At 36.4% G+C, this 19968-nt stretch overlaps 1 protein-coding gene and 1 pseudogene across 1 annotated transcript; both read right to left on the bottom strand.

Annotated features, from left to right (window-relative positions):
* Positions 1-6103: 6103 nt before the first annotated feature.
* On the bottom strand, positions 6104-10588 carry LOC113302699 (probable LRR receptor-like serine/threonine-protein kinase At1g67720). The gene is made up of 14 exons (XM_026551637.1): positions 10394-10588; positions 9656-10193; positions 9002-9516; positions 8771-8903; positions 8537-8608; positions 8367-8435; positions 8142-8282; positions 7789-7961; positions 7443-7702; positions 7231-7357; positions 7061-7126; positions 6787-6973; positions 6569-6701; positions 6104-6483 (listed from the first exon to the last, which is right to left on the bottom strand). Exons 1-14 carry the CDS (start codon positions 10461-10463, stop codon positions 6142-6144), a joined length of 2826 nt encoding a protein of 941 aa, XP_026407422.1. The 5' UTR covers positions 10464-10588; the 3' UTR covers positions 6104-6141.
* A 1423-nt stretch (positions 10589-12011) lies between these two features.
* LOC113305946 lies at positions 12012-15315 on the bottom strand (annotated as a pseudogene).
* Positions 15316-19968: the final 4653 nt, after the last annotated feature.

The following is a 19968-nucleotide window of genomic DNA, read 5'->3' as shown; positions in this document are numbered from 1 at the left end:
TGGGTGCACAAATCCCTTTGTTTTTTTTTTCCATGTAAACAGTTTCATGAAGGTCACCATGGAAGAAGATATTAGAGACATCTAATTGTCTTATTATCCACCTTTGATTATATCTCTTATAGTAGTTAATTTTATAATAGGACTGAATATTTCTGTATAGTCGATGTCATTAATTTAATGACACCCTTTAGCAACCAAACGTGCCTTGTACCTCTTAACAGTACTATCTGATTATATCTTAATTTTGTAAACTCATTTCTAACATATCACTCGTAGATAGATCATAAGGTAATTTACTCTATATATTGTTGTTGATGAGAGTTTTGCTCATTCTGCACAGCAACCCACTTATTATCTTTAACTGTTGTCTTCAAAGTCTTTGGTTCTGTTGGATAAGAGACAGAAGATACAAAGGCTATTGCTAGAGGATGAAGAGATTATAGTAGGTGACATAGTCCAGTAGATACTTGGGCTTATGAATACCAATCTGTGATCTGGTGGTCATTGCATATGGGGACACAATGAGACTGGTACTTGAATCAAGATGTATTATAGCAATGATTGGTTGAACTCACAAGTTTTTCTATCTCAAGCTTGTTGTCAAGACTAGGTTAGAATTTGGTAGTTGAGTATCCGACATCACCCTAGAATACTGAAGATCGACGAAGACATTTGAAGAACTTCTGTATCAGGTATTTGAAGACTGAACCATTCTATTTTACTCACTATCTTACCATTCTATTTATTGGGACTATGTTGCATGACTTATAGTATATTTACAAAGAAGAAATTACGAGTCAAACTTGTCTTGTTAAAATCTTGAAATATGATTGTAACATAGATGTTCAAAGGTCCTTAACAATTTAGTTCAAAACAATTTATTGTTTGAGAATTAATTTTTGGATTAATTGTAAAATGCCCATATAAGTGATTTTATCATTTGGGAATGTTTCAAACATCAAAGAGAGTAATTCGTGAAATTCTGATATTTCTGCTCAGGGTAGGTTGGCGAACCCGTTTTCAAACCATAGATATATGATTTCAGAAATACAGGAAGGTTGGCAAACTTGTTCGAAAACCTCAAGTTCAGCTGGGAATAGTTCACGAACCCAGTTGGCAAACCGTGATGAGCTGATTTTTTAAGGTTGGAAGAAAAGGCTTAAGGTTGGTGAACCCAGTTGGAAAGTTGTGTCCATCTGAGTTCATAAACCACAGAACAGTTAGCGAACACAGTTCGCAAACTATGTCCATCTGAAGTCCTCGAGCCGAGTAGGGTTGGCTAACGCGGTTCACAAACCACAACAACTTGACTCGTGAACTAGCCTTACGGTTGGCAAACCATTTCACCAATTGTCCCAGTAAACTTAGAAAATGCTCAAAGACTTATTTTTAAAAATGTTTAGCATTGGTATGACTCTCTTAAATACCTCTAAGACTTCATTGATCACTTAAAAACTTTTGTGTGAGAATCATGACTAAATCCTTAAGTGTTTCATGAACATCAAATTATTTATTATTCACATGGCATATTTGCCAAACCGAACTGTCATTATACACGGTTCCGTTACCGGACCATAGTGTATATTCTTCTATTGTATTTTTAAGAGCCTAAGTTAGCTTAGATTGAATTCTGATCAACCCTCATTCTTGAAAATCTATAAATTGAGATGCTATTTCAACTGGGAAATTTAATCCCTGGCACTATGTGTCTTAGTTGATCTAGAATCGTCCTCTATGAACCTAGGTTTTCTTTGATAAAAATAATTAGGTTTACGACTAAAAGATTTCGCTTTGGGGATTTGTGAAGCCAGGTTCGAGTATATTTACCTTGATAGTTAGTGTATGCTGATCTTACTTTTCTGTTAACGAAGTTTTCATAATATTTTCCAGGCAAGATAGATAAGAATCGCAAAGTTCACTTCGTCTCAGACTTTGAGATTCCTCAAGATGGATACCTCAAAATTGATCTTAAGTGATCTATTGAACATTTTTCTTTAGAGATGGTTAAGAATTTAGGTTGCTCTTCGGGAATCGTAAGTTCCGATTTATGAGGTTTGCTGGGTTGTCTATTGCAAACAGATATCCACACCTTGATCTATTGATCTAAACTGAAATCAAATAGGCTTATCTATTAGAGGCAGGTTGGTATCAAAAGTCTTATCCGAGGTTGAAACAACTCTTATACTGCAAAGGACGCCAGCTAAGGGAATCAAGTGCGTAGAAGCTTGCGAGGTTCAATAGATGTAAGGAGCGCGGTTGTAACTGAATTGCTTGAAGAGTTGATTCAGTTTCATCTACATTCTAGTCCGAAGTCTGATAGTAGGCTTGTGTCCAAAGTTGGTTATACAACTCGGTGTTCAAATCTGGACGAGGTCCCAGGGTTTTTCTGCAGTTACGGTTTCCTCGTTAACGAAATTCCCGGTGTCTTGTGTTTTTCCTTTTTCTTTTCTGCATTATATTGTTTATTTTTATAATTGGATTTACGCAAGTTATGCATTTTCAATCTAACTAGATACGTCCATCTAACTGTGATCGATCACGTGACTCGTTCTTGTAGAATTCGTATCTTGAAAGATAGATAACAAGTTTAATTACTTGGAAGAATTCTGATTGAATTATTTGGGCACAACTAGATTGATCTTGGATATTGATCTTTGGGATCGTCCAAGTACTCTTCTTAACAATCAGTTCACATACTTATTGTCTTATACACACTAATTGAGATGAGGTCGAGATTTAAACTCTACATACATATTGTCAAGGATCATTAAGTTTGTCTTCTTGATATTGGATTAGTTTTTGTCTATACAGGTTGCTGAACGAAAAATTTGGTGGTGTACTTGGTACCCCGCGTTTTCAAGGTGTAATAAAGAAGGAGGGATAGAAAATCAGATGCAAACACATCTGATATAGTACGTGAGTGTTGAATAAGTTTTTCAGGTTCAATTTCTTCAATATTTACTGAAAGAGTAAGTGAAGTAATAGTAAAACTTGTTCGAATATAAATAGTTACAGTTGAGGCATATGAGGAAGTATGAGATGAGGTGCAAGTATAAAAGGGAAATCCAAGCTCATGAAACACCACATGTCTGGAGACGAAGTCTTTCTTACTTGAATTTTCATAGCATATATATCTCTTATGAAGCTGATTATACCCAATGAAAGTACATTGAGAGGATCTTGGTCCAAGTTTGTCCTTTCTAGAGTGACTAAGAAATGGAAAATAAGCACACCCATAAACTCTCAAGAATAATAGATCTGGTGCTTTGTTACAAAGCAGCTCAAATGTTGATTTGGATGCAAACAACTTGGATGTTGTCCTATGATGAGGAAAGTAAGAGTGAGAAATGAATCCATCCAGAAACTCTTGGGAAGTACAAGCAGCGAAGAAAAGTGTATTGCCAACTTCAATGATATGTCTTATCTTTCTCTCCTTAGCTTCATTTTGTTGGGGAGTACTTATACAAGAGGAGTATATAACAATGTCATATTCATCAACAAATTTTTCGAGTGGACCATTAACCAATTCATGAGCTCCATCACATTTAAAAGTTTTAATAGTACTTATGAACATATTCTCAGTCAAAGATTTGTAATACTGAAAACAAGTAATACATTCATCTCTAAATTTCATAGGATATATCCAAGTATTTTTGCCAAAGTCATCATCAAGAAAAATGATGTAATACCTGAATCCTAAGTTATATATAACATGGGATGGTCCCCAAATGTCACAATATAAGTTGAAGTGGTGCAGTGGAGAATCTATCTAAGGGAAGAAAGGGCAGTCTCTTGTTATTCCATACTAGGAACAAATGATATAGAGAGATTGAAGCATCATTAATGATATGGAAGTCAGATCTTGAGACCAACTTCTCAAAAATAAAATTAACTGGATGACCAAGCCTTTGATACCAAATGGCATGGTTTATAGAATAACAACATGAGATTGAGATGAAACAACATGAGAAGAAAACAAGGGATAAAGATTACCATCCTTGGGTCATTGAAAAATGATTTTTTGAGTATTTAGATCCTTAGTGCTGGACTCCTATGGAGTGAACTCAACAAAACATAAGTTATTATTAGTAATTAAGTTTCCCTACTGGAACAAGATTCTGCTTCAAATGTGGAACATACAACACATCATTTAAAGCAATAGATAAGTCAATGGTGTTAATACAGAGTCACCCACCATTTGAATGGGTAGAAATTTACCGTCACCAACCATTTGTCAGAACCAATATAAGGCAGTGAGTTTTATAGAACCTATAGAATTCATAACAATGCTTAAACTCTCTTTCGTTTTCATCAACAAATTGGGAAAAACATTTAAACAATAAGTTAATATGATATCCAATATCGAATAATAACAACATCTTCTTCTAAAGTGAAGTGAGCAAGAGCCATTGTAGTGTAAAGGATGTGTGAGTGAAATGAATGAAATATAGAATATTTATAGAGAATTCAAAAAGAGCCGTTGGATAACGACTATATTTTGAGAATTAACATCTATAAATACATGGAAAATTAACGACGGTATTTATCAATGATTATACTTTTTTTAATAAAATGCCACACATAAAAAATTTTATTCTAAACACAACTTGTCGAAATCATTTTCAACCAACACCATCAACCATGTTTCATAAAGCAAAGAGAAATAAATATTATGTATAGAAAAAAAGAGAGGTTTGTCCATTATGTTTCATACATGACCGTCGTCTGATGCATTACCCTTGGATGTATACTAAGTATCCACAAATAGGTTTTCCAGGCATCAGAATGGTCATTGAATCGTAACCGAAAAAGATCAGGTATTTACAATGTCAGGATCCTAACTGTCTTGGAGAACCATGAATGCTAGATGATACTATGAAGGAGAAAGAAGGTGAAAAGGTAGCAACACTTTGCAGAAACTTGAACCAAGTTGAAGAAGTTACAACGCGACCAATATGGAGAAGAAGATCACCCAAATAAATTATTTATCGGATGCTTAAATCATGGTTGCAACCATTTTATGAACATGCACACTTCTACGGAAGAAGACACATATGGAAAACAATCCTGGAAATGTCCAATGTGTTTTAAGTCGGAGGGAACTGGTTAAGTGTAGAAACTGATTCTCTGCTATTTTATATATTAGTTTGGTATTATTATGTTATCCAATGTTTAATCCATGAAAATGTCTTTGTATTTTCACCATTAGTACATTGTCACAACTAATTTGAACGTTTCTTATATTACAAGAAATAAAATTAAATTAAAGTAAACTACACTGGATTAAAGCAAACTACATAGATTAAACTAATTGCAACATTCAATTAAAACTAAATTATTAAAGTCGTCAATTAAAATCCTGATTCAGCTGTCGGCTGGTAGAGCAACATTTAAGACTTATAAGGGGTTTAACCATTGAATGTCTTTAAGGAGGTTGAAACAAGCTTCGTAAACAAAAAATTTTCCGTTAGTTAGCTGCCATATCGCTAAGTTCTTTGTACCACTTCTTCAGAAGTTTCACTGTTCAATCTAGTACGTTTAATACACATTACTTAACTTAGGAACTACGTGACTTTATGATTAGTCGTTTGAAATCGACCTGGTAATCATTGAGCATCACGCATTCTCGGGTTCCTCGTTTCTTCGGTGAACATTGCAGAAATTTTGTTCCAAAAATCAAATACGACACGACTTGTTCACTATGGATTTTTTTAGGTTGAAAAATATAAGCTTTACAAATAGCTAAATCCGATTCTGGAGTATATTTAGGACAAGCTCCGAGAGAGATTTATTGGGTAGAAAGAAATTAAAGGGAAACTATAAGAAATTTTGGGGGGAGAGTGTGATTTTAAAATTTTTACAAGGAATGAAATTAAAGCCGTAGGCCGAACAAGCCGTGATCGGCTCAAAGAAGGCCTGTTAGCTCAATACGAGACGATGGTCGTCCCAATTAGAGTCGAGGCTCGCCCATCCTATGGGGTGAAAGCTGCCGATTTGCCCACCCCACTGAACGGACTTGCTCTAAGTGTATAGCTAACGACGAGTTTAGATGAGATGATGATGAATGATAGATATATATATATATACTATAACATAATTCATATGAACACCAAGAAGTTAGATTCCATTAGTAAAAATTCATTATCTTGCAGACGGATTTAAACATCTAGTTGATAAATCAAGACATTCAATATTGATCGGATGATCATGAGAAGATGAAGAGGAGTGTTGCAGTTTATCTGAACCATCCTCACGAGATGATGATGCTGCTAGGTAATTTCTTTTTTTATTTTCCTTTTCAATCTTAATTGTTTCTTGAATTGCTAATACTGTTTCTTGCATTTTTGGTCTTGAAACTCCATGTTGTTCAACACTTAGAATTGCAATCTCAGCTATTCTCCATAAACATTCAAGCTTTATTGTCCCTGCTAATATTGGGTCTACTATACTTGTCACATCTCCTTTATGTATTAGTGATCTTGCCTACAAAAAAACCAAAACATTAATTATTGAAATAATAGCTTTTGAAGATCAAATGAACAGCACCTATGGGAAACAGAAGCAATACCCAGTGAACAATGTTCCATTCAGGTCCATAATCTTGAGCTGAAAAAGGTTTTCTTCCTGAAATTAGTTCGAGTAGAACAACCCCAAAACTGTAAACGTCACTCTTTTCAGTTAATTGTTGATTTCTATAATACCTGCATTAAGTAATTGACATAAGATCTGTTATATGCATAACTTTTTAGGGCTATTTAACAGATTTTCATGACTATGTCGACTTACTCAGGATCCAGGTAGCCAACTGTTCCACATGCAAGACTTGAAACGTGGGTAAAGTTTTCATCAGTTTGTCTTGAGAGACCAAAATCTGACACTTTTGCTCTCATATTGATGTCAAGGAGGATATTACTCGTTTTAACGTCTCGATGAATAATGCTTGGATTGCACCCAGTATGTAAGTAATCTAGACCTGCAAATGTCCATCTTATGTTAAGATTATAGTGTACGAATTAATCGTATTTCCATATGTATATGGGATAATAGCTGAGTTTATAACCTTTTGCTGCATCTTCTGCGATAGAAAGACGAGATAACCAATCCACGTGCTTCTGATTGCCAGAACCTGGTTGGATGATTATGTTATAGGATTGGATCAAATGCACTTCTTTAAAATTTGGAATTGAATTTGTAAGAGGAGTCAAACGATACTTAATCACAAGGACATACCATGTATATGATCACGTAGAGTCCCATTGTGCATGTACTCATAAACTAGAATTCTCTGGCTTGCTTCTTCGCAGTATCCAACTAAAGGAACCAAATTCTTATGATGAATTCGTGATAAGAGAGAAACCTAAAACATTTTTTTATGACGATTAGTGCAAATAGTGCTTGGTAGTTGCTTGATCCATAAAAAATATGCTTACAGTATTGCATACCTCATTTACAAATTGCTGGTTTCCTTGGATAGATTCCTCAGCCAAGATCTTAACCGCAACTTCTTTTTCATCTTTCAATTTACCGTAATAGACAGGTCCAAAACTTCCCCTCCCTATTTGTTTTGAAAAATTGAGAGTAGCTTCCTCTATCTCGGAGAACGTTATATGGTAGGCTACTTCTAGGCCATCATCAATTAAAGATCCTGGTCGCACCAGAGAATAGGTTGTTGAAGGCTTGGAGGTAGCTCTCAGTGAATCACCTGAAATATTAGTCGAAACCTATATGAGTGAAACTGAGTATATATGAGGTCAAGTGAATTAGTCCATAGAAGTTGAGGGTGCATACTTGTTTCACTAACTTTCGGTTGAGGTGTCGGCCTTCGACAATTGCACAATAGTATCGAGCTTCCTGACAGCATAAGAACAATTATTACAATTGCCCCAAATGAAGCACCAATTATTAACTTAAGGTTCTTGCTGTGCTCCCCCTTTTGAAAAAGTTCAGGATTTCCACCATAACTGCATATCAAATGCAATAGCCTTTTAAGAATTGTTTGACTAAAAGCTGCCGCAGCTCTCTTGTTTTGTAGCAATAGGATGTTACTATCCATTGTTTCTCTTTAGCCATATATGTACTGGGTATCATTTTGGTTACAGGTTTTGTCACATAGGCGTATTAGTAAAAGCATATATACTTACTTGAATATCAGCCTCTTAGTTAGCAATGCTGAAGGTATCTCCCCTCTGAAAGAGTTGTTCCGAACATGCAATTCTCGTAAATTAGGTAGGTAACCAAGGTATGAAGGTATTGGGCCAGTGAGTCTGTTGTTCTCTAGGTGACTGCCCATTTACAAAATAAACCAAGATAAGACAACTGTTTTGATGAGGTAGACTATGATATCAAAGCATGAGTGAGAAACTTACATAATCGTCAAATTAATCAGATTACTTAGGTCAGGGATTTGCCCAGTCAAGCAGTTACCGTCCAGCCACCTAAAAACTCATAAACCGATAGGGGTAAGTATATATCTTTGATGATACTTTGGAGTAAAATTACTTAAAAAGAAAATCATTTACAGGGTAACATCACTTACAGCTCCTTTAGACCCTCCATGTACTTAATCTCTATTGGAATCTCACTCTTTAACTTTTTTCCTGATAGAACTCTGTTTAAGAAGAAAGTAGGATTCAGATGTTGTTAGATATGTCAGTAACTTAGGTGACTTCTCATCTCACTGAAAGAAACTCCTGATGTTTCGTTGCCCGCGTAAACTACATTACAGCGATTCCAAATACAACAACTATTATTAAGAACAAACAGGATTTACATTTTTGTGATCCTTGGTGGTGAGCTCGAACTGCAAGCAACCCATTCCCAGTTAGTTGGGATACAAGGATCACCTTCTGCATGAGTCCAGTTACTTCCTTTGGATATGTCTCTAAAGGCATCCAGTACAATAGCTTCAGACCCAGAAACAATTCAAACATCAGCATGTGTAAGAGCCAAGAAAAGTTCATACATCTGCAAAACATAACCAAAAATATTCTATTTGACTTACCATCTTTGTTATCTGTCTTTGGTATAATCTGCACATATTTACAGATTTCTATAGCATTTAGAAGTGGACCACGTGTAGAGTCCTGAGTCTTAACGAATGAGAATGACAAAACAAAGTCTAACGATATATTCATGTAGCTAGGTTCGTAAAGTGTGTAGCTCCCGTTTGCATTCTCAGCGATATTTACCACGACGTTGTTATAACCGCCAGGAACATGAGGTTGCTCCATTTTGAATTTCCGAGTTTCATTAATACCCAAGTCTTCGATTTCGGCTAGGTATGCATATGCTCTGGCGTTAGCTGGAAAACCATCAAGGTTCAACCTGTAGCTAAGACTTCCACCGGAACCCACTACTGCTGTTTGCATCACCTTATTAGGTGGAAATTCTCGTGTTTTCATTTCTATTTTCTCAGAAGTACTGATCCTTTCAGTTCCGGTAGCCACACCAACCAGGTAGTTCTGCCTCTTTTCGAGATCCGAGTTCCATATACGGTCATAGGGGTCATCTGGGTACCTGTTAAAAAGTATACTAGTCTTGGTATCACTTCATTGATGATCTTGAACAGCTTAATTAGATTTGTGCAATCTAAATTCTAAGACTAGTATCCGACAGCATAAGTTAGATTTTCATATCAAGAGAGAAGATTACCTACCTCACTGCATCTTTTGTTGGAGCTCCAAAGTTTACTCTTGCCGCAACATTGAGGAAGAAATCATCCTCATAGTCTGTAGTATACATTGAAAGATTTAATGGTCGAAGTTCAAGAGTAGAGATGAATGGAGAACCAGTCGATGCACAACACAGACACACATTGATTACATTAGAAGGTGCTTTGACAATCATTTCTTCAACGTAGACCCTTGAAGCATCAAATATAGTCACAGTTGACCACATGGTAGCATCCAAGTAGAGCTGAAATTTGGGATATGGATCTCCGTTTCCTGAGTTGCCATACTGGAATGCAGCTCGTACAAGATACCGTCTTCTCTTGGTTGTTCTTAATGTATAACAATACTTTTTGCTGTCTGCAGGGAAATCTCTACGTCTCCAGTGTTGTGAAACGTCTCTGTTCGGGCTATCAATTTCGACTACCATACCATGAGGAAATAAACCTGTATCCGAAATCCATTGTAGCCCAGTGCTTGGATCAGTGTAATTACTTGTCGCTCCACAGTCAATACTGATAAACTCTGTACATGTAAGTTCTTTAAGGCATTAATTCACTACCGATTTTCTTTCCTCTAGATTATGTAAAATGTTTTATAGATTCAATTAAGATTTATACTGAAATAAAGAATTTCAATCTTGTGAACTCAATATAAATCTGTTAGTTGTTGTTAGATGCATGAGCTATATATATATCACTTAAGTTTCAAAATTTAGAACTTACCGTTAACTTGGGCGAAAGCAGAAGGAGCTGAATGAAGAAACAAAATTAGAATGCAAGAGATTAGACCCATTAAACTTCCACGAGCAACAATTGATATTTCGGGATCTTTTTTGTGCTTAACTTCCTACTTTCTTAACATTGTTGCACTTAAGATTCAGACTTATCTCCCATCACCCTTCCACTCACCCTCATATCTTTCCGTTTTAACTTTTTTCTTTAAGATGTTTGTTCATTCACATGTCTCTTTCTATCTTCGAATCTGCTTTTACTTTTTTGAAAATTCACTTTCACTGGTTACCTTTTGTGATCTCCAAAGGATATTCTCATTCCAAGGCTCAAAAAAATCCTACACTATAAGATTTTATGTTTTAATTACTTATTCTAGTTTTATTCTTTGATCAAACGGTAAGAATTAGGACACGAGTTTTAATTTCAGGTCGTTAATATCTACACTTAAAATTTTGTCACTCTATAGAGGATTATCTACAATGTTCAGTCTAATTTGAGTTGAATTTTTTATTTTAAGATGACAGAAAGCAGATAGCATGGCTAAGAGCAACCGCAGTGGTGCGAGTATAACCAAAGACCAAAGAGGGAAAAAAAGATCAAATTTTTGGTTTAGTCTGGTGTGTGACGCTACGGTGGAAAGACTAAATTTGGTCAGACGTATATTATACGTTCGCCTGGTGTGGGGCGTGGACTATACGTCCGCCTGATTGGGGAGATTCTGAAAAAAAAAAGAAAAAAAAGAAGTAGGGCGGAGGTATAAAGCCCGTCCCACTAAATTTTTTTTGAAAACAAAGAACTGGGCGGGCTATAATGCCCGCCCCATACAAAATTAAAAAAAAAATGGGGCGTAGACTTTGCGTACGCCCCATGTGGAGCGTAGACTTTACGTTCGTCTGATTTAGGGCGTGGACAATACGTCCGCCTGGTGTGGGACGTGGACTACACGTCCGCCTGGTGGTTGGGCGTGGATTATACCAACGCTCGACTATATTTGGGTTTAGTCTTGGTCCCAGACCAAATATACTCTGGGTTTTAGTCGTCTATCAAAATTTGATCGATAGTACGTTCCACTACGTCTGTTCAAAAGACCAAATATTTGGGTTTAGTCGCCCACTGTGGACGCTCCAAGGAATATTAAAAGAACAAAAGGAAAGATAGGGAAAAAATGGTGCAAACTGCAAAGTAAGAAATTTATCACTCATATTCCGTGTTTGTTGTTTTGCATACACATTATTCTCTCTTTCAAGATATTTGCTTTTAGGTTTTTCTCTTGTACTTTTGCTGTTATTGGATTTACCAAAGACCTCAAATCTACATACAAATGCTTCGCTTTGGTTGTGTTGCTCAATTCTTGGCCACACCCTTGGTCAAGACTCAAGTGGATAAAACTCTTTCTTATGTCAACCATGAATCAAAAATCTTAACATTTGTTGTATACCCACCATGGTCATGGTAGAACCCAACTTGTTCTTATTCTGACCCCACGCATGTACTTGAACATTGCATAACAAGAGACATGCATACACAAACAAATTCAGTTAGAAACTAGAGTGAAACAAAACTTGAATGTTCGTCGAAGGAAATTTCAAATAACAAGTTGAATTTGCATTTATGGAGCAATTACAGAGATTGGTTCATTGGTGTTAGTAGCTGAAACCTGATTCTGAACACCCCCCATAGCCTTTCTCATCAAACCCAGCAGCCATTTTACAGACATAACCACATAATCATAGAAATTAAGAGCTACATAAATCATAATCCCTCCGGTAATCCCATTAGATATGGAATAAGTTAATGGCATCAACAAAATTGTAACAAAAGCAGGAACACCTTCTTTAATGTTATCCCAATCAATATCCTTAACCACTTTCATCATCATCATTCCAACCATAACTAGTGAAGGTCCAATTGCCCATGGAGGTACACTAGCCAATAGAGGTAAGAAACACAGTGACAACAAGAAGTAAAACCCAACAACTATAGTCGTTATACCTGTTCGGCCTCCTTCCTTTATCCCGGCTGTTGATTCCACGTAAACCGCAGTCGGGCTTGTTCCTAGAGCAGAACCGATAATTGTAGCTATAGCATCAACTATATATGCTATATATTTACCTTCGAATCTCCCTTTTTCATCAACAAATCCTCCAACCTCAGCCAGGGAAAACAACGTACCTGTAGTTGCTAAAACACCGACGTAAAGGATTGTAACCAAAGCTATCCAAACTTCACTCCTGTTAAACTCACTAAAACTGATTGCACCATTTGTGTTTTGAATTCCTTGAAAATCCACAACCTTTTTGAAATAACCATATTTAGAGTCACCTATTTGTGTATAGGGGAAAAATGTCACACTAGTACCTCTAATCCAGGAAACCAATGTAACAAAAACAATACCATATATCATGCTACCTTTGATGTTTTTCATTAATCCGTAAGACATGATTAACAGCCCAGTGGTGCCGAGCCAAAACGTCGGACTCCGTAAAATTCCACCTTCGCATGCGCCTGTGACCGGGTTAATTCTAGAGCAAGCTGCTAATGTTAGCATCGTCGAAGAACTAGGCCCAACAAGACCTACTCCTTGTTGGGTTTGGAGGCCTGTGAATGTGATGAAGAGACCGATGCCAGAAACTATAATTTTGGGCATACCAAAATCTTCCAAGGCATACTGAATGAAGACAAAAGAGGTTGTGAAATAGCAAAATCAGATAACCCCTTAACCCAAAAAAAATTTAATGGCAAATCTGCCCTTTACGTATTAGTGTTAATAATCTTGATTAGTGATTAAATATTTTGTTTAGTGATTAAAATAATTTTCAGAATTATAAGAGTTGTTTAGATGAAAAATTTGAGGAAAAAAAATCAAAGTTTTGGTTTGGTTAAGAAGGAGAGAAAGAGAAGGAGAAAGTGAGAAAATTATAATTCTTGATTCAATGGAGGATGAGGAGGGTCATCATTCATCTAAAAAACCTAGGAAAATACATATCAACTACAACAATGATCCAGAAATGGCTGATTTCTTAGATTATGAGAATGATTTTACACCCACTCAAACTCAAGCTCAAACTCAAACACAAACTCAAGATGATGATTTTATGAGCCAAATCCTGATGATGAAGACATTGATGAGGAACCCAATGCTTCTAATACACAGGTACACTTATATCCTATACTTAATCTCACTTCTATAGCTCTCAATTATCAAAAGTTAGGTTTTTTGAATCATGGTTCGGCGAAACAGGTTGAGGTTCGGCTCACATCTATGAGCCGAATCTACCAATTGATGGACGGTTCGGCTTACTGAATCTGTTTACTGCATGTGCCGAACTGTTTGCTAGACACTAGTTCGGCTTATATGAAAGTTTCACAGTAAGCCGAACAACATCCTGAATAGCTCGGAAAAAAAATAATTACCGGTTCGGCTTATATTTCGAAAATCGTATGAGCCGAACATCAATTTGTTATTTTTTGGGTTAAAATATTGTTATTGGTTCGACACATATTGAGAATATCGTAATAGCCGAACCTCTTTAATGTGCTAGGTTCGGCACATATTATGATTATCGAATACGCCGAACCCCTATGCATCTCTATCTGTGACTAGGTTCGGCTTGAAATTTCATGAAATTTCATGCCGAACTGTTCATATACACTTACAGGAAGCTTTTGTGAAGAACAGCTCGGCTAAAAACGCAACTCAATTTTGAGCCGAACCCAACACTGTAACCGTCATTTAATCGATGAAAAACAGCAAATAGGAGATTGGGTTTGTAAAACTTGCTTTCTTATCCTCATTTCCGGAGTTGGAGATGCAGTTGGTTCAATTTTTGGTTGATTTTCAGTTTCTACACCTTCATCTTCAATTGGTTCTTCTTCTTCAATTGATGGATTGGAAGACGATTTGGTTTGCCTAGTCCCTGCTTTTTTTTGTACGAGTCATTATGTGGTTGAGTTTAATCGACGATCAAATTTTTACGAATCGATAATTAATCACGATGATGAATTTTTTTTTTCGCAGGAGGGGGAAGAGTTCGGTTAGAGGAGGAGGAGGAAGAAGAGATGGTAAGGGAAACTGATTTTGATTTTTTAGAAAACTGATTTTAGATTTTTGTATTAAGGATATATAGGTAATTGAACTACCCATAGGGTACCCCTTATAAGATCACCCAAAATGGGACTATTGTTTTGTATGCCTAGAAAGATTTTGGTATGCCCAAAATCAGGGTTCGATGCCAGCGGCGGAAGCTAGTCGAACTGCACGAGGTATAAGCCGAGCGAGTTTAGCTCGGTAACCAATCAAGGCTATTGCGAGAAACGCACAACCTTCGACTAATACCACAGCTAGAGCTGTCTGGTATGTCATTGGTCCTGATCCGTGTAAGCCCACTAGGTTGTATGCAAAGTAAGCATTGATTCCCATTCCTGGTGCTACAGCTAAAGGAAGGTTAGCAAAAACACCCATTCCTACACAACCAAATAGTGAAGTTAATACAGTTGCGACAATAAGATCACTTTTGGTTTTGGTTAGGCAATTTTGGTAGCCTATATTTGGTTTGAATTTGCAGTCTGGAGTTGGTTCCTGATCATTGATGATATTGTTGGTTGCGTTCGAGGCGATTGATGGTGGAGTACAGTCTTGGATAGAGCACCGGAGTCAGCGAGTATTGTTGCGTTAACCGTTATGATATATGCCATGGTGAGAAAAGTGGCTGTACCTGCACATATCTCTCTAGTGAAACAAGTCTTTCTTGCTTCTAGTTTGAAATATTTTCCAACTTTGCTTTTAGATATTGTTTCATCCAAGTTTTTCTTCTTTCTTTTCCATGATTCTCCTAACCTTGAACAAAACCCAGTACCTAATCTTGAACATGCCTCACCACCCATTTCTAGCTAGAATCTTACAGAGATGTAAGCTTACCAAGTTTGAGATCCCTAAGAGAAAATGAAGAACTCAAGATGATTGATATAAGAGGAGTCTTATCTCATTCAAGTATATATATATAAGAAATGGTGTATTTGTCTTTTTAAGAGAACATAAAACTAATTAAGTACCAATATTTAAAAGCAAAAGTTTAAATAAAGGAAGCGGAAATGCTATTAAGTAGTGGTATTTATTTTTGTGTCCAGGTTTTTGATTGATGGGAATGGGATTGGGTTTCAATATCTTTAACAAACTTGATATAAATAATGGATTCTAAGCATGCAAAGCTGGTCCTCCATTAAATGAGCTAGTTTTTCTTCTAATGTAGTATGCTTTATTGAAAATGATATTTGAACCGATCAAAGACCAAAATGAAAAAGATAGTGAAGCAACAACTTCTAGTAAATGATTTTGAATCACTCTACTGATAATTGAATTTGTGTTGGGTAGTGCAAATTTGACAGCTTTGAATATTAGTTCCACGTTGTTACAAATTATGAGAATCTAATAATGTTCACAACTTCCATTATGAATAAAAAGTCTTCGAAATTTCAAAACAAACTCAAATGTAAGCATGCGTGGGAGAGATGATTAGGGAGGGAATAGGGGGTACTATTATATCCTAATTGTTTTTTTTTAAAGTGTAGCAGATATATGTAATGTTAATGGTGGTAGTTGTTCTTTTGAGGGAAAAAAAGGGGAAAGAAAACAACAGAAAAATTAGAAGCTAGAATTAAAGAAGTAAAAAACAGATTAGATCAGAGCAGAACAGAATATTATAATGGTGATGGCATTATTGTTAGTCTGGGACTCTGAGTGTACATGTGTTGAGGGAGGTAAAGATCAGGCTCAGCTTTTAAATTTTTTGATGCGTATTTTCTTTCCCAATTTCCAATCATATGTATCAACATTGCTAATAGGGGTACCAAATTAAGCGGGGTGGACCAAAATTATAATAAGACAAAATAAATTTTCATATAGGATAAAACAGTTTTTGTCTTGGCTTGGTACACCTCCTATTAACAGTCTTGATATGTATGTCATTCATCCAAAGTAGTAATACCACATAGCTCGAGATGTGCATGTGATTTTAGGTCAACAGACTTACTAGGATACCACAACATAGGGTGAGTTTTTTTTTTTTTTTTTTTATCAACACCTGACCCTGGAATACCTGTGGAGGTTCATCGTACCAATTATTGGTAATGCGATACTTCCTAATGTATTTTGCAAGCACATCTGTTGCATTATTACATGATCTTTTCGCATAACAAACCTTCCGCTTCGGAACTAAATTCAATCAAGCTAGAGCATCAAGCAGAATGTTTTCGTTCTCCCAAGTGATAGTAAGCACAGAGCTATTGATGTAGTCTGTTATGTTTTTCAAATCCAATTCAAAAATCACATTCATCAACTGCATCTCACTGCTCCACTTTACAACATCCAGAAAAGCATAGCATTTCTCCTGCTTAGCACTTAGCACATTTCTCAAGCTCCTAAACCTGCAACCCCTCCAGGCACCTGTAAAATCATTCAAATTAGTCCAACGACTCCTGAATTATTCCTTTTTAGAAAAGAAGCATCACAATTTATTTTAAAGAAGGGTTGAGGAGGTGGAGTCCAGGTTGGTTCATTAGTTATAGCTAATGGTAAGCTAGCAGGTGAATCTGCTACAGGTTGTAGTATGATCTTCTTGAGGTATTCTGCGAAGTTAACAACTCCAGAAGCAACTCTTATGGGATCAACACTCTTGTTCTGAAATACTAAGTCACATCTCGTATTTCATATACTCCAACACACAACCATTTTTAGATTAATCCATTCACCATTCCGTTTCAGTAAACATATGACATATGCTATTGCTTGAATTATTTAGCACTCTACTGCCACCTGGAACACTCATCCATACAGCCTTTGAAAAGGAAAACTTAAAAATAATGTGAATAGTATCCTCAACCCCCTGGTTACACAATTGGCATGTATGATTAATGCATCTGCATACTCTTCCCAGTCTTTCCTTGGTTGGTAAGATATCGGATAGATACTTCCAAAAGAAATGCTTCACTCTAGGCCATGAACTTAAATTTCAGAAATCCTTCCACTGCATAGAAGTCCCCTGTAATTCTGTTGAGAGCTGAATATTACCGAGACTCAGCTCAAATTTTTTGTTGTATGATGATTTTAGAGTAAAGCCTCCATGCTTTGTAAGTTTCCAAATGAGTCTGTCCGGTGCTGAACTGGGTAATTGCATTTGTAGAATTAGAGCTGATGTATTTTCATCAAAAAGAGATTGCAGCAGCTCCACATTCCATTGACCAGTTTTGGACAAAATTAGTTCACTGACCCATATATAATTTTCAGCATAAGCAGCAGAACTATGTTGAGTCGGAGGATGATTAAGGCCATTAACCCATGTATCCATCCAGATATAAATAATTTGTACCATTTTTCCTACTCTCCAAAAGATGTTATCGTGTATGAAGCAACATTTCTTTGCACACTTTTCCAAGACCATGAAGATTTAGTAACTTATGAGGAGTGAAGCATACCTTTTCCGACAAAGTATTTTGATTGTATTGCTTTGACCCATTCTTTGTCAGGGCGTATGCACAATCTCCAAGCAGCTCTTATTAGTAAGGCTTGGTTCATAATTTTGAGATCTCTAAAGACCTGTCCTCCAACATGTTTATGCCTATTAAGTTTATCCCAGGAAGTAAGACAAACTCTCTTCTTTTCTTCAAAACCCCACCAAAATTTTCTCTGCAAAGAGTTCATTTGGTTAATGGTTTTAGGAATTTTCATACAAATCATAGAATAAATTGGAATAGTATTTGTAACATGCTTCACCGTTGTAGTTCTGCCACTTTGCGACATGGTAGTTCCCCTCTATTGATGGTATTTATTCTTAATTCTATCCTCTAGATGTTAAAAGCAAATTTTTTTATTCTTGTCAACTAAAAGCGGGATTCCCAAGTATTTTTCATCGGCTTTCATTCTTTGCATTTTAAGTCTTGTCGACAGTAATCTGCAGAATCTATCCGGAATGGAAGCACTGAAATGAACACTAGCTTTGGAGAAAGCACTAGTTGACCTGAAGCATCACCAAAAGTTTGTATAACTTGTATAATGTTGTTGACGTTGTGCAGATCAGCTTCCATGAATAATAGGCAATCTTCAGAGAAAAGTAAATGTGTTATTGACGGTGCACTTATACCAATCTTAATACCATGGATAAGTTGTTGCTCCTATGCCTGAATCAGCTTCCTTGAAAAATCTCCCATCGCGATGATAAATAAGTAAGGAGACAAGGGGTCTCCCTGCCTAATCCCCCTTGATGGTTGATATGCATGACATGGTGCACCATTTAGAAGGACTGAAACTTTAGTGGTACTGATACACTGGTTAATCAAATTTATCCAACTATCACAAGACCCCATTTGTTGCATTACATCAAATAGAGAAGACCACTCTAACATGTCGAAGGCCTTTGACATGTCCAACTTTAATGCAAGAAAGCCTTTACCTTCCGTCTTCAGCTTCATAGTATGAATTATTCCCTGAGCAAGTTGGATATTGTCTGAGATCTGTCTTCCTTGAACATATGCAGCTTGTAGTGGAGAGATGATATTGTGCATAATATTCTTCATTCTAGTAGACATTATTTTAGAAATTACATTGTAAGTTGTGTTACACAAAGTAATTGGTCTTAGGTCCGCAGGGGTCTGATTTGGCTTAGTCTTCGGAATCAGAGATATATTGGTTTCATTGAGCTTCTTGAGAATGAATCCTGTAGTGAAGAATGATCTGACCATTTCAAAAACTTCAGTACCCATAACATCCCAATGTTATTTGAAGAATCCTGACGGAAAGCCATTAGGGCCCGGTGCCTTCCATGAATTCATACTTTTAAAATCCTTGATTATTTCATCTGCATCTGGGATTCTTGTAAGCATAACATTATCACTTTCCAAAATGGAAGTAGGTATAGAAGAAATAATGTTTTCATCCCTTAACGAATTGGTAGAAGTGTGAATATCTTAGAAGTGAGAGACTAGAAGATTCTCTAACTCTAGTCTTGTTGAGCACCATACCCCATCTGAATTCTTTAATGCAGCAATGTTATTTTTGATCTCCTTCTATTTGCTTTCGTATGATGATATTTCGTGTTCCTATCCATTTCCAGGTAATATTCATCTCTAGACTTATGGCCCCAAAATTCACTTTGTATCTGATGCCAATGCTCTAGTTGTTGTTCCACATTATCCACCTGCTCATCTGTATCTGACCCACTAGGAAGCCGTTGATACATCTCCAGTTGTTGATGAAGAAGATTAATGTTTTCATATATATTACCAAACTTTTTCCCTATTCCAATTCACAAGAATGAATCTAGTTGAGGCAAGTTTTCTTGATACTCGAAATGCTGCAGAGCCATCCACTTGTGTGGACCATGCTGCCACTATTTGTTCCGTCAACAAATTGTCTCTTTAGAAGCTTTGAAAGTATTTCCATTTCCTCTTCCTATCTCCATTGGAAGCATTAGAGTCTAACATAATCGGGCAGTGGTCTGAACCAAGATGGGGAAGATGTAACAGTTGTGCATCTGGAAAGTATTGTGTCCAATTACCGTTGGTGATTGCCCTGT

Source organism: Papaver somniferum, chromosome 8, assembly GCF_003573695.1.
Source record: "Papaver somniferum cultivar HN1 chromosome 8, ASM357369v1, whole genome shotgun sequence".
NCBI classification, from domain to species: Eukaryota; Viridiplantae; Streptophyta; class Magnoliopsida; order Ranunculales; family Papaveraceae; genus Papaver; species Papaver somniferum.
Note: the sequence above shows the minus strand (reverse complement) of the source record. Positions and strands in the feature narration are given on the sequence as shown.